Genomic DNA, 10,706 nt, shown 5'->3' with positions numbered 1-10,706 from the left:
AATGCAATACAATTTTGTAATTTTACTTTTCTCATCAAGTTTATGTCTTTCTCAATTCTTTTCTTTATTTTGTAATCAAACACAATGCAATGCAATTTTGTGATTGAACTTTTCTCATCAAGTTTATGCCTTTCTCAATTCTTTTCTTTATCTTGTAATCAAACAAAAGTAATGTAATTTTGTGATTTAACTTTTCTCATCCAATTTATGTCTTTCTCAATTTTTTTCTTTTATTTTGTAATCAAACACAATGTTATACAATTTTGTGATTTTACTTTTCTCATCAAGTTTATGTCTTTCTCAATTCTTTTCTTTATCTTGTAATCAAACACAATGTAATACAATTTTGTGATTTTACTTTTCTCATCCAGTTTATGTCTTTCTCAATTTTTTTCTTTATCTGGTAATCAATCACAATGCAATGCAATTTTGTGATTTACTTTTCTCATCCAGTTTATGTCCTTCTCAATTCTTTTCTTTTATCTTGTAATCAAACACAATGCAATATATTTTTGTGGTTTTACTTTTCTCATCAAGTTTATGTCTTTCTCAATTTTATTTTATTTTATCTTGTAATCAAACACAATGCAATACAATTTTGTGATTTTACTTTTCTCATCTAGTTTATGTCTTTCTCAATTCTTTTCTTTATCTCACAATGCAATGCAATTTTGTGATTTACTTTTCTCATCCAATTTATGTCTTTCTCAATTGTTTTTCCTTGGTCGCTTCATCCAATGTCACAGGTCGCATTGTCTTCATCCAGTATCACAGGTCGCTTTGACTTCATCCAACATCATCACCACATCAATCTCGTTTAATTGTTTTGAGTTTAAGGTTTTGAGTTTAGGATTCTTATCCAAAGTAATTATCGTATTAGTGTTTAGAAAAGAAAATTTAAAAGAATATTTTATTTATTTAACTAATTTAAATTCTTTAAAGTAAAAATATTATTTTGGTAAGAAAACTTTTATAAAATTATATATATTTTTAGGGCACAAATAAATAAGCAAGATATTGCGGAATTTGAAATTCAGTAATAAAGAAAAAATTTGAAATACCATATTCCCTCTCAGTTGGATAAATGCACCTCTCTCTGCTATTGCTCTTCTCAGTTCTATCTGCTCCTTCATCACTCTCTGCGCATTCTCTCCTATTTCAACGCTTTTCTCTTTTCGTTATTCCTTCACTATCAGGTTCATCTCAACTTTATCATCTAAGTTTCGTTATTGTTTTATTACATGATTTCAATGATATCATATTTCCTCACTATTTCTCTCTTTTTGCAGTAGCTCTTACTTTCTGCTTGTAAAAGTTCTCTCTGCATTCTCTCTTCAAACTACTTTTTTTTTTCTATTTTCTTTCTTCTAAGGTTTATTTCTTAAATTTTTAGTTTAAATATTCAGTTATTTTGTGTATGATTGTCTAGTTTTAATTTAGGTTGTAACATAATTAAACATTTCATCAATAATTTATTTTGTTTTTTTATTAATGTATTGTCTAAACTTATAGTAATTATATTATAGTTTGCATAATTGATTGAGTCTCCCTTAATCAGATTTGTGTTTAACTCCTTTTGTGCAATTTAATCAAACTATGTGTTTGCTTACTACGTGTTTGATAAAAAACCTAATCTAATATTACTCATAATCATACACTTTTTTTTAAGTAGGAGAAGAGAATTTAACTTCAATCATCCATAGCATGAGTTAATTAATAGTAAGAGATTAAAATTTTATCCTGGTAAACAAAGGGATTGTAATCTACCTTATTAAATTCAAATGTGAATTTAGCATAGTTTTGAAAATTAGACAGATCAATCAATTGTAGCAAGAACTAATCTATTAACCATTTTATTACTATACAAAATTTAAAATTCGTGAGGATCAAATATTAATCAAACTATGCATCTAACAGGTGATTTTATTTTCTTTGAATTAGTAAAATTTAATCTGAAATATATTTAAAATAAACAAAAAGGGACTTATCAACTGTTGCTTCTTTTTGTTATAAAAACATGGTTTAGTCAATTATTTCAAATCATATTTTTACCTCACTTTCATGTAATTTTATATTAGATTAAGTGTAATTTTATTTCCATCTATTATGTAAGCTTGTCCTTATTAATGACATTGTTGCATTTCTTTCATTTAATACAAATATTTTATATTTTTGAATAGTAATAATTTAAACAGTGATATTTTCATTTTATATTATTATAAATTATGATATGATGTTTGTTTAAAAATATATTAATTTATGATACTTACATAAATTGTATGAATAAGTTTTAACAAATTGTTTTAGTTCATAGAAAACACTCAATTAACTTTGGAGATGAAAGTGTTTATGAAGAAGTTTTATTATTTTCTAAAGGTGTTTATAAATTATGCTAAACCAAACCAAACTTGTACTAAATATTTAATCAAAAAGAGCAATAGGGAATTAGAACTAATTGAATCACTGTTATTACTATTAACAATCTTTATTAGCCCTAAACTAAAATAATAATAATAATGAGAATATATTTTGAAGGATTACCAGAGCTAAGAACAAGATAGTATTAGGAAGCATGCATCTGGGATCTGGAATCATTATAGAACACTACCACGTCCCAAAGAATCAAATATGTATACCAAAGGGCATTTAATTTTCATAAACTTGATATTGCAATAAAAAGAAACATACTTAGTTATTTGCCATGAACTAGAAACTAACAACATTACCAGATAATACCTAAAGGTAAATTTATCACGCAGTTATGGTAGCTGCTGCATTATGCAAACAAAAAGATAACCATGCAGAAAACATATAACCTCTACCATAAATTGCATAAATTGCACTACTGTTGAGCACATTGCACTCGGTGACCACCAGAAGGACCATCATCTTCATCTTCATCATATGCCTCGCGGTAATGGTGTTGATGCTTTCGTCTCATCTCCTCCTTCAAGTTGACATCATGCAAAGTGGTCTCTTCACAGTCATCCAGCTCCGCAGCTGACATGTTCTTGCTGCCCTTCTGAGGTAATACCTTCTCCAATAACTGGCATTGATCAGGGGAAATAAACCCTGTGTCTGGGAAATCAACATTAAACTGGATGTAGAGACGACCCTTCATGAATGGCCTGTTGTGTTGTGGCATTCCCTCATCATTTATTGCTTTATATTGACCTACATAGCAGAATTAAAATACATAACTCAGAAAATCGAATATAAAGGTTGAATGAAACTCCAGCTATCTGTACTCCCAGAATTTTTTTATTACCTGGCTTGATGACTTCCCCAGGGTTTGATTTGATCAGTAATTGCCTACCATCAAGATGTGTGACAGCAATCTGGAAGCCACAGAGTGCCTCTCGTAAGCTGAGATTGTGATCAATGAAGAGATCGTCTTGCTCCCTCCTGAACTTTGGGTGCTCCTTCACTTGCAATACTAAAACAATGTCCCCTGTCAATGCGTCAGGCTGCAACAAGGAGTTCATTTTATGTAAGAAACCAACATTACCAGGCCTTAATTATCAACATCAAGGTAATATTTACTTCAGTGTTAAAAATAGGTACAAAACATAACCACTTACAGCTTCATCAGCTTGTCCTTCAAAAATAATCTTCTGACCCTGCTGCATCCCCTTTTCAACATGCACCTCCAGCACCTTCTTTTCATGAGTAACCTTGTTTCCTTTGCACTGAGGACATTTATCTCTCTCGTTAATAACCTCACCTGCATAAATGAGAGAAGAGATTGAGAAAACATCATAAAAGCAACCTGAAAACCTGACGAATATTGAAAACAAAGTTTCCATTACCAGATCCTCTGCAGTCCGAGCAGACATGTTGCATTTGTTGAATCATGCCTAGTCCTATCTGCCTTCTTGTGACCTTCATACCAGTGCCTTGGCAACCAAAACACCTACTAGCTGCTCCACTTTTTGACCCTTTCCTGAATTATCAATATAATTGAATGTAAATGCATTGTTATAGCTGATTATTTGTCAAATTCTGACAAACACATCACTAAGATGCATGATTATATTCAAATAATAAATAAATTCTACAAACACAAACTAATAGATTATGACAAGACTGACATGAACTAACATGCCTAATTAAAAGACACATTGGATTATCCTAACTTGTATTTCACAAACTTTTCATATTCCCCAATTGTGAATCCTATCCCGAGTCAATATTAATAATTATCTTAATGTAAGATACAGAATTAAAACTTTTCCACTGCCAGCTAAGTCATGCACATGCACTAATAGGAACAGTGGAGAGAGAGAACAGAGAGATGTTAGAGAAAAAAATGTGAACTGTCTCTATCTGAAAGATGACAGAGTTGTTGAAGTGATAACAGGATACAGTAAGACAGATGATACTATATCTCACAATTTACACATCAACACAATTCCACACAATAGACCACAGATGTGGCCAGACATCGCAAATATGATGTCACTATAGCACCCAAATCATGTGTCATAGACAGCTATGCCATGCACATGCACTAACACAAGTAAATGCACATATCTCTTTTTCGGTTAAAAAGACATCTTAACATACTCCATTTGGGATTCCACATGGACAGCATAGCAAATATTGAACATTAGGAATTCTAAAAAAATATCATCAACCTAATACAATATATTTTCTGAGAAAGCAAGATTCTAAAGGAGCATATACTAATTATACTGTGATGTGAAATACAAAACATGTATTTATAAAGAGTTAAAGTGATTGAATCAAAGGTTAACATTCTCTCAATAAATTAAATGTACAAAAATATAAACACAAATAGGTGCATACCCTTTACATTTTGGGCATAATACGTTTCTAGAAAGAGATAGTTTCTTATTTGCACCATTATAGACATCCTCCAAGGACACCTTCAAAGAGTGCACCACATCTTCACCTTGTTTTTGTCTTCTACCTCGAGAACTACCACCACCTAAGAGATGATAGTACCAGTGAGTTAGTTAATATTGCAAGATGATTCACAAATAAAATGAAATAATGTAAACTTCAAAGTGAACATCTCACCACCAAAACTTGATCCTCCAAAAAATGACTCAAATATATCAAATGGATTATGAAACGAGCTTCCTCCTCCTCCCATCCCATCCTTAAGGGCATCTTCACCGTACTGATCATACATTTCTTTCTTCTCAGGATCACCTAAAACTTCATATGCTTGGCCTAATTCCTTAAACTGTTGCATGAATCAAATATTCAGTATTAAAACAGAGAAACTAAGTGCAGCATGAAAATTGACAGAATTTCAAGTTCAAAGTGAATAACATTTCATATGAATGTATAGAATTAAAACACATAACATAGCTTGTTTAAATCTTCTGCATGCAACATCAATATATTCAATCTCTTCATAATTTACAATATATACTTTTATTAAGAGGTAAATTCAGAATCACTAGTATAAAATGTCTAAAATTTATATATGACCAAATTATGAACAAGATGCATTGAAATATTGTTTTACCTTCTCAGGATCTCCGCCCTTGTCAGGATGGTTCTTCATAGCAGCCTTTCTGTAGGCCTTCTTGATTTCATCTTCAGTGGCATTCTTTGAAACTCCAAGAATATCATAATATTTAGAATTATCACTCTTCCTTGGTCCACCACGTCCAAACATGACTGCAGCACCTCAAAGAAACACTGCACAAGAAAGAGTAAGAAATTTTAAATTTTAAATGGAAAAAAAAAAAACATCATTGTAGTTCATCAGTGTGGTAGCAGAGTATTTCAATTCCTTTGCTCTGCATGTATTTACATTTACATTACAATCCATCTCATCCAGTGACTAGATAGCAAACACTTCCACTACAGACATCCCATGAGGTCCAAACCATGCACAACTCACTACATGGTTTACAACATACATCAACTATTTCACACATCAAAACACCCACCCAAGTTAAAATCTTCAAAATCCATAACAAGAGTCTTTCCCCACCACCACCACCACATCTAGAATATAACTGTTTCCTTTTATTTACAATCCAAGAAACCTAACCCACAATCAGGAAAGCAGACCAATTTTATAAATTTCCACACCCAAATAAAAAAAATCCAAAATCAAGCTAGTGAACAACAAACTACATCACAAACCAAACACAAATTCAGAACTTTAAAAGTCAAGAAATATAAAAAAAGAAATCGGTTGAAAACAAAGTAGTGTACAAATGTCAGAAACCTCTGAACAAACATAAAGAGAAAGAAAAATTAGAAATCAATAATGAAAATAGGGATCTAAGAAACTCAACCATCAAGAACCTTAAGCAAAATTGAAAGACCGAGTGAACAGATCTGAACCCTGAACATGAATTAACCGGCAAAGGAAAAAAGCTATAAATTAAGCAAAAGAAAAAATTGAGAGCTTACCACACACGGCCTGGTGACAGTAACTCTTCTTTTCCTTCAAGGGAGAAAGAAACCCTCAAAAGAGAAAAGGAAGAGAAGAAGGAGAAGCCGAAATATGTGTAGTTTAATGTATTTATGGTGAATTGGGTTTTACAATAGAAAAATAAAAAAATAAATTAAAAAAAAGGGTTTTGTTGGTATGTGGCCGAATTGCTAAATCCACTTTAAAATGAGAAGAGATGAAATTATAACAAAACTTAAATACTTTGCTTAGTTTCAAAGCACTTTGTTACCTTGTCTGGGATTCGATTGGGTGAGGTTTTGGCTATGTAGACCGTTGGTGGACGACTCTGCCTCAGGTGAGCGCAAATTGGTCATGCATGGCGGCGTCTCTTAACAACTTTTATCTTCTCGATGTCTTTGATGGGACAACACTTTTACTTTTCACTTCTATCAAAGGTAATTTAATTTTAACCTATAAATTTACAAAAATAATAATAATTCTATTATATCACACTATTTTTATATCAAATAAAAAATTTACATTATAATTCATGTTTCATTGTAAAAAATATATTTTATTTTTATAATTTTAAAATTTAGAGTCTTGAAGTTTAGTAATTCTGATATCCTTGAATGTTATTACATCATCTCATTTCTCTACTAAACTAATGAAATGGGGTTTTAATTTTTTTATTTTTTTATTTTATATACTTTTAAGATTTTACAGTAACTCTTGTTCTGATATAAATATTTTATAAAATTATATTTTAATAAAATTTTAAAGAAAAATTATTTTTAAGATAGGTAGAAGACATTAATAGGATCGTCTTATAAAATTCAAAGTAGTAAACAAGATTATAAAGACTAGTGTGCAAGAAAGAATTTTGCTTTATTATACTGTAAAATTACAATTTCTTTTTTCTTTCTTTTGCAGTGTTTGTTTGAGGTGCTGCAGTCATGTTTGGGCGTGGTGGACCAAGGAAGAGTGATAATTCTAAATATTATGATATTCTTGGAGTTTCAAAGAATGCAACTGAAGATGAAATCAAGAAGTGCTACAGAAAGGTTGCTATGAATAACCATCCTGACAAGGGTGGAGATCCTGAGAAAATAAAGGAATATTTCAATGCATTGTTCATAATTTGATCATATAAATTTTAGACATTTATACTAGTGATTCTGTATTTATCTCTTAATAAGAAGAGTATATATTTTAAATTATGAAGAGATTGGATATATTAATGTTGCATGCAGAAGATTTAAACAAGCTATGTTGTGTGTTTGAATTTTTTATGTTCATATGAAATGTTATTCACTTTGAACTTGAAATTCTGCCAATTTGCATACTGTACTTAGTTTCTCTGTTTTAATACTGAATATTAGATTCATACAACAGTTTAAAGAGTTAGGCCAAGCATATGAAGTTTTAGGTGATCCTGAGAAGAAAGAAATGTATGATCAGTATGGTGAAGATACCCTTAAGGAAGGGATGGGAGGAGGATGAAGCTCGTTTCATAATCCATTTCATATATTTGAGTCATTTTTTTGGAGGATCAAGTTTTGGTGCTCATATGTTCACTTTTAAGTTTACGTTATTTTATTTTATTTGTGAATCATCTTGCAATATTAACCAACTTACTGGTACTATCATCTCTTAGGTGATGGTAGTTCTTGAGGTAGAAGACAAAACCATGATGAAGATGTGGCACACTTTTTGAAGGTGTCCTTGGAGGATGTATATAATGGTGTAAATAAGAAACTATCTTTTTTTAAAAACGTATTATGCCCAAAATGTAAAATGTAAAGGGTATGCACATATTTGTGTTTATATTTTTGTACATCTAATTTATTGAGAGAATGTTAACATTTGATTCAATTACTTTTTGGAGACAATTATGTCGTCAATGAATGGGTATCACTGAGTGCTTCCTATTATCATTGAGGTTTTGGCCAATGTGTGCAATTGAGACTTAACTTTGTGGTTTTCGGCTTTGAATGCTCATGTCAAAAGGTCGAGACATGTTCATCCCCTCCCCCAATATTTTTCTCATATCTTCATTCTCCTGTCTCAAAGCGTTAATCTCTCCCACGTTCTTCTATTTTAATTTTGTCATTTCCTTTTAATAGGCTAAGAGTAGCGCCATGTGTCCTGCCTCGGTTGAATGTACCTTTACTGATCTTTGGCAGTCGTTTGTCATATTCCTTGTTGTTGCCATATATTTATTCAGTTTTCCCCCACAATAGACGTTAATTGTTCTTACACTAGCCAAATGGATATGTTCATTCACTATGTTGTTGTTGTGTTACGTTGATTTTGTGACAATCTCATCTAAAAGGTTGAACTTGCACTCTCAAGTCTGAAAGGAGGATGTACCTGCAAAAGGTGCTCTGAAGTTCAAACCTGTTGGGTGCAATTATGAGTAATAAATGATATTAAAGTTGTAACACATTAATCCAATGCCAATTGTAATTATAGAGTTGTTTTGGGCCTTCACATGAATAGGTATGGATCAGTATAAACAAGGGTGCCTAATCTTGTTTTATCATAACAGTATGAATGGTTTAGTATGTTTAGGGGTTAATATCGTATTTGATTATGAATTAATCTCATATTTTTATCATATGTTGTGTTAGTTTTTCGACATGTTTTCGACATTGCTTCCATGGTTATTTTGGTTGAGAAGTGTCAAGATGATCTCGAACTTATATAATATAAATACTATGGAGAAAAAGGTATGTATTGTCATGGTTAAGTGCTCTAGTTTAAGTCATTTAATCCTATTTCTTCCACACCTTCTAGTCACACTTCTCAATCCCACACATGACCCTCCAACCCCTTCCATCAAAGTTATCATAATCTTTTTCCCACCAACACATGGACTTCACCATCTCCCCAAATCAACCTCTAAGACCTCATTCCCAACATCCACATTGCAACATAAATGACAATTGATCCTCTAATATTCCTTACCTTTTCTCCGCTTATGATGAAATCATGAATAGCATGACACCATCTGAGCCAACTCAGCCTCTCAAGAGAATGACCAGGAGCATGACACAGGATCCAGGGTTAGGCTAGACATCTCAGGCAGCTAGTGACTCAAGCCATACCATTTCTAAAAGGATCACTAGGAGCAGAGCCCAACAACAAGGGGTTGAGCATTATTTGTTCTCTCGTTTTAGTTTTTCTATAAAATAGGGTTAATTGTAATAAGTTTGGGCTTACACTTTGCCCAATTGATTTAGTGTCCCATTCCTTCTAGAAACCTTAGCTTGGAGGGCATCTAGTCACCCACACTTCCCACGTTAAGCAAATGCTTAAATGTGTAAGGTCTAACTCCCTATATCCATGATTATAGGCGCCTAATTAGAGACTTAACTAAGACTACTTTGAATTTAATTTTTGCACTCATCCCCTAATCACATGACATTTCTTTCTATAAATAGAGTGTATCTCCCTCTTGTATGGTACACTTGATTTTGCGTAAAGAAACTCTAGTTATTTTATATGAGACTGGGTTCTCTAGTATTCTCTGAGTCTTATTTTGAGTGTGAGCTTCAAGTGGAAACACTTTATCAATTATCTTGGATTCTCCTTCCAAGTGGTGTGGTTTCCCCATCTCCATTCACCAAAAATGAATATGTTTTTCTCCATAAGCCCTCTAACTATTTTCCTCTAGATTATCTTCTTTTAATTCCTATTTCATCTTCTTTTCCTTACATTCATTTCTGCTAATTAATTTGCCTCCATGTGTTTGTTATTCTTTTTCTTTTACACTATTTCAAGAGTGTTTCCACACTGGTTTAACTCACCTTGAGTTAAATTCGTGTCCAATGACAATCTTCATTGAGTTCCATCTATACTTGAAATCAACTAAAACTTAAACAAGTGAAACTCTAAACACATAAACCATGTGAATCATAACTCAACTTCCCACATACATCTTGTTGCCTTTATTAGTGATATTTTCTCAAGTAATGTAATGAACATAATTTTACCCACACTTAAAACCTTTAATAATAGTTGGTTTGGACTAAAATTATGTATAAATCCATTATTTTAAACCGGATTCATCTAACTGGGTTTATTTTAACATAAACTACTTTTTTTTGTTAAATTTTATTTTTATTCATAATAGATGATGTGAATATATGATTTAGTGGTTACACGGAGTAGGCAGTCCAACGACTCCTTTTCCAAGACTCAATTGAAGAAAACACCTATGTAATATCAAGTCTAATGAAGACGAAGATGTAGAAAGAGTTTGATGTGAATATCTTAGACTTGACAGTCTAAACGAAACATCTACTGCACTAATGCA

General features: G+C 31.8%; 1 protein-coding gene and 1 long non-coding RNA gene across 3 annotated transcripts; one reads left to right on the top strand and one right to left on the bottom strand.

Moving 5' to 3' along the window:
• Window positions 1-2,631: 2,631 nt before the first annotated feature.
• Window positions 2,632-6,827, bottom strand: LOC137819654 (dnaJ protein homolog 1-like). Of its 2 annotated transcripts, none has more exons than XM_068623556.1 (8): window positions 6,675-6,827; window positions 5,501-5,676; window positions 5,044-5,212; window positions 4,810-4,951; window positions 3,810-3,943; window positions 3,582-3,724; window positions 3,269-3,467; window positions 2,632-3,174 (listed from the first exon to the last, which is right to left on the bottom strand). In XM_068623556.1, the coding sequence occupies exons 2-8, from the start codon at window positions 5,651-5,653 to the stop codon at window positions 2,843-2,845; spliced, it is 1,272 nt and encodes a 423-aa protein (XP_068479657.1). In that variant the 5' UTR covers window positions 5,654-5,676; window positions 6,675-6,827; the 3' UTR covers window positions 2,632-2,842. The 2 variants fall into 2 exon arrangements, with proteins under 2 accessions (XP_068479657.1, XP_068479656.1); XM_068623555.1 differs by having other exon boundaries at window positions 6,403-6,757.
• On the top strand, window positions 6,702-7,602 carry LOC137819655 (uncharacterized). The gene is made up of 2 exons (XR_011082366.1): window positions 6,702-6,840; window positions 7,319-7,602. It is a non-coding gene; the product is annotated as an uncharacterized lncRNA (long non-coding RNA).
• The last annotated feature ends 3,104 nt before the right edge of the window (window positions 7,603-10,706 follow it).

Source organism: Phaseolus vulgaris, chromosome 10 (assembly GCF_000499845.2).
Source record: "Phaseolus vulgaris cultivar G19833 chromosome 10, P. vulgaris v2.0, whole genome shotgun sequence".
NCBI classification, from domain to species: domain Eukaryota; kingdom Viridiplantae; phylum Streptophyta; class Magnoliopsida; order Fabales; family Fabaceae; genus Phaseolus; species Phaseolus vulgaris.
The sequence above is the reverse complement of the archived record's forward strand: the minus strand, read 5'-3'. Positions and strand labels throughout refer to the sequence as shown.

What these genes read in the sequence shown, in the direction of transcription:
- LOC137819654 (XM_068623556.1), bottom strand. Translation starts at nt 5,653, where the DNA reads ATGTTTGGACGTGGTGGACCAAGGAAGAGTGATAATTCTAAATATTAT. An exon ending in TTATGCCCAAAATGTAAAGG is followed by an intron (nt 3,944 to 4,809) that starts GTATGCACCTAT and finishes TTGATAATTCAG; the next exon opens with GAAAGGGTCAAAAAGTGGAG. An exon ending in TGGGGAAGTCATCAAGCCAG is followed by an intron (nt 3,175 to 3,268) that starts GTAATAAAAAAA and finishes TCTGCTATGTAG; the next exon opens with GTCAATATAAAGCAATAAAT.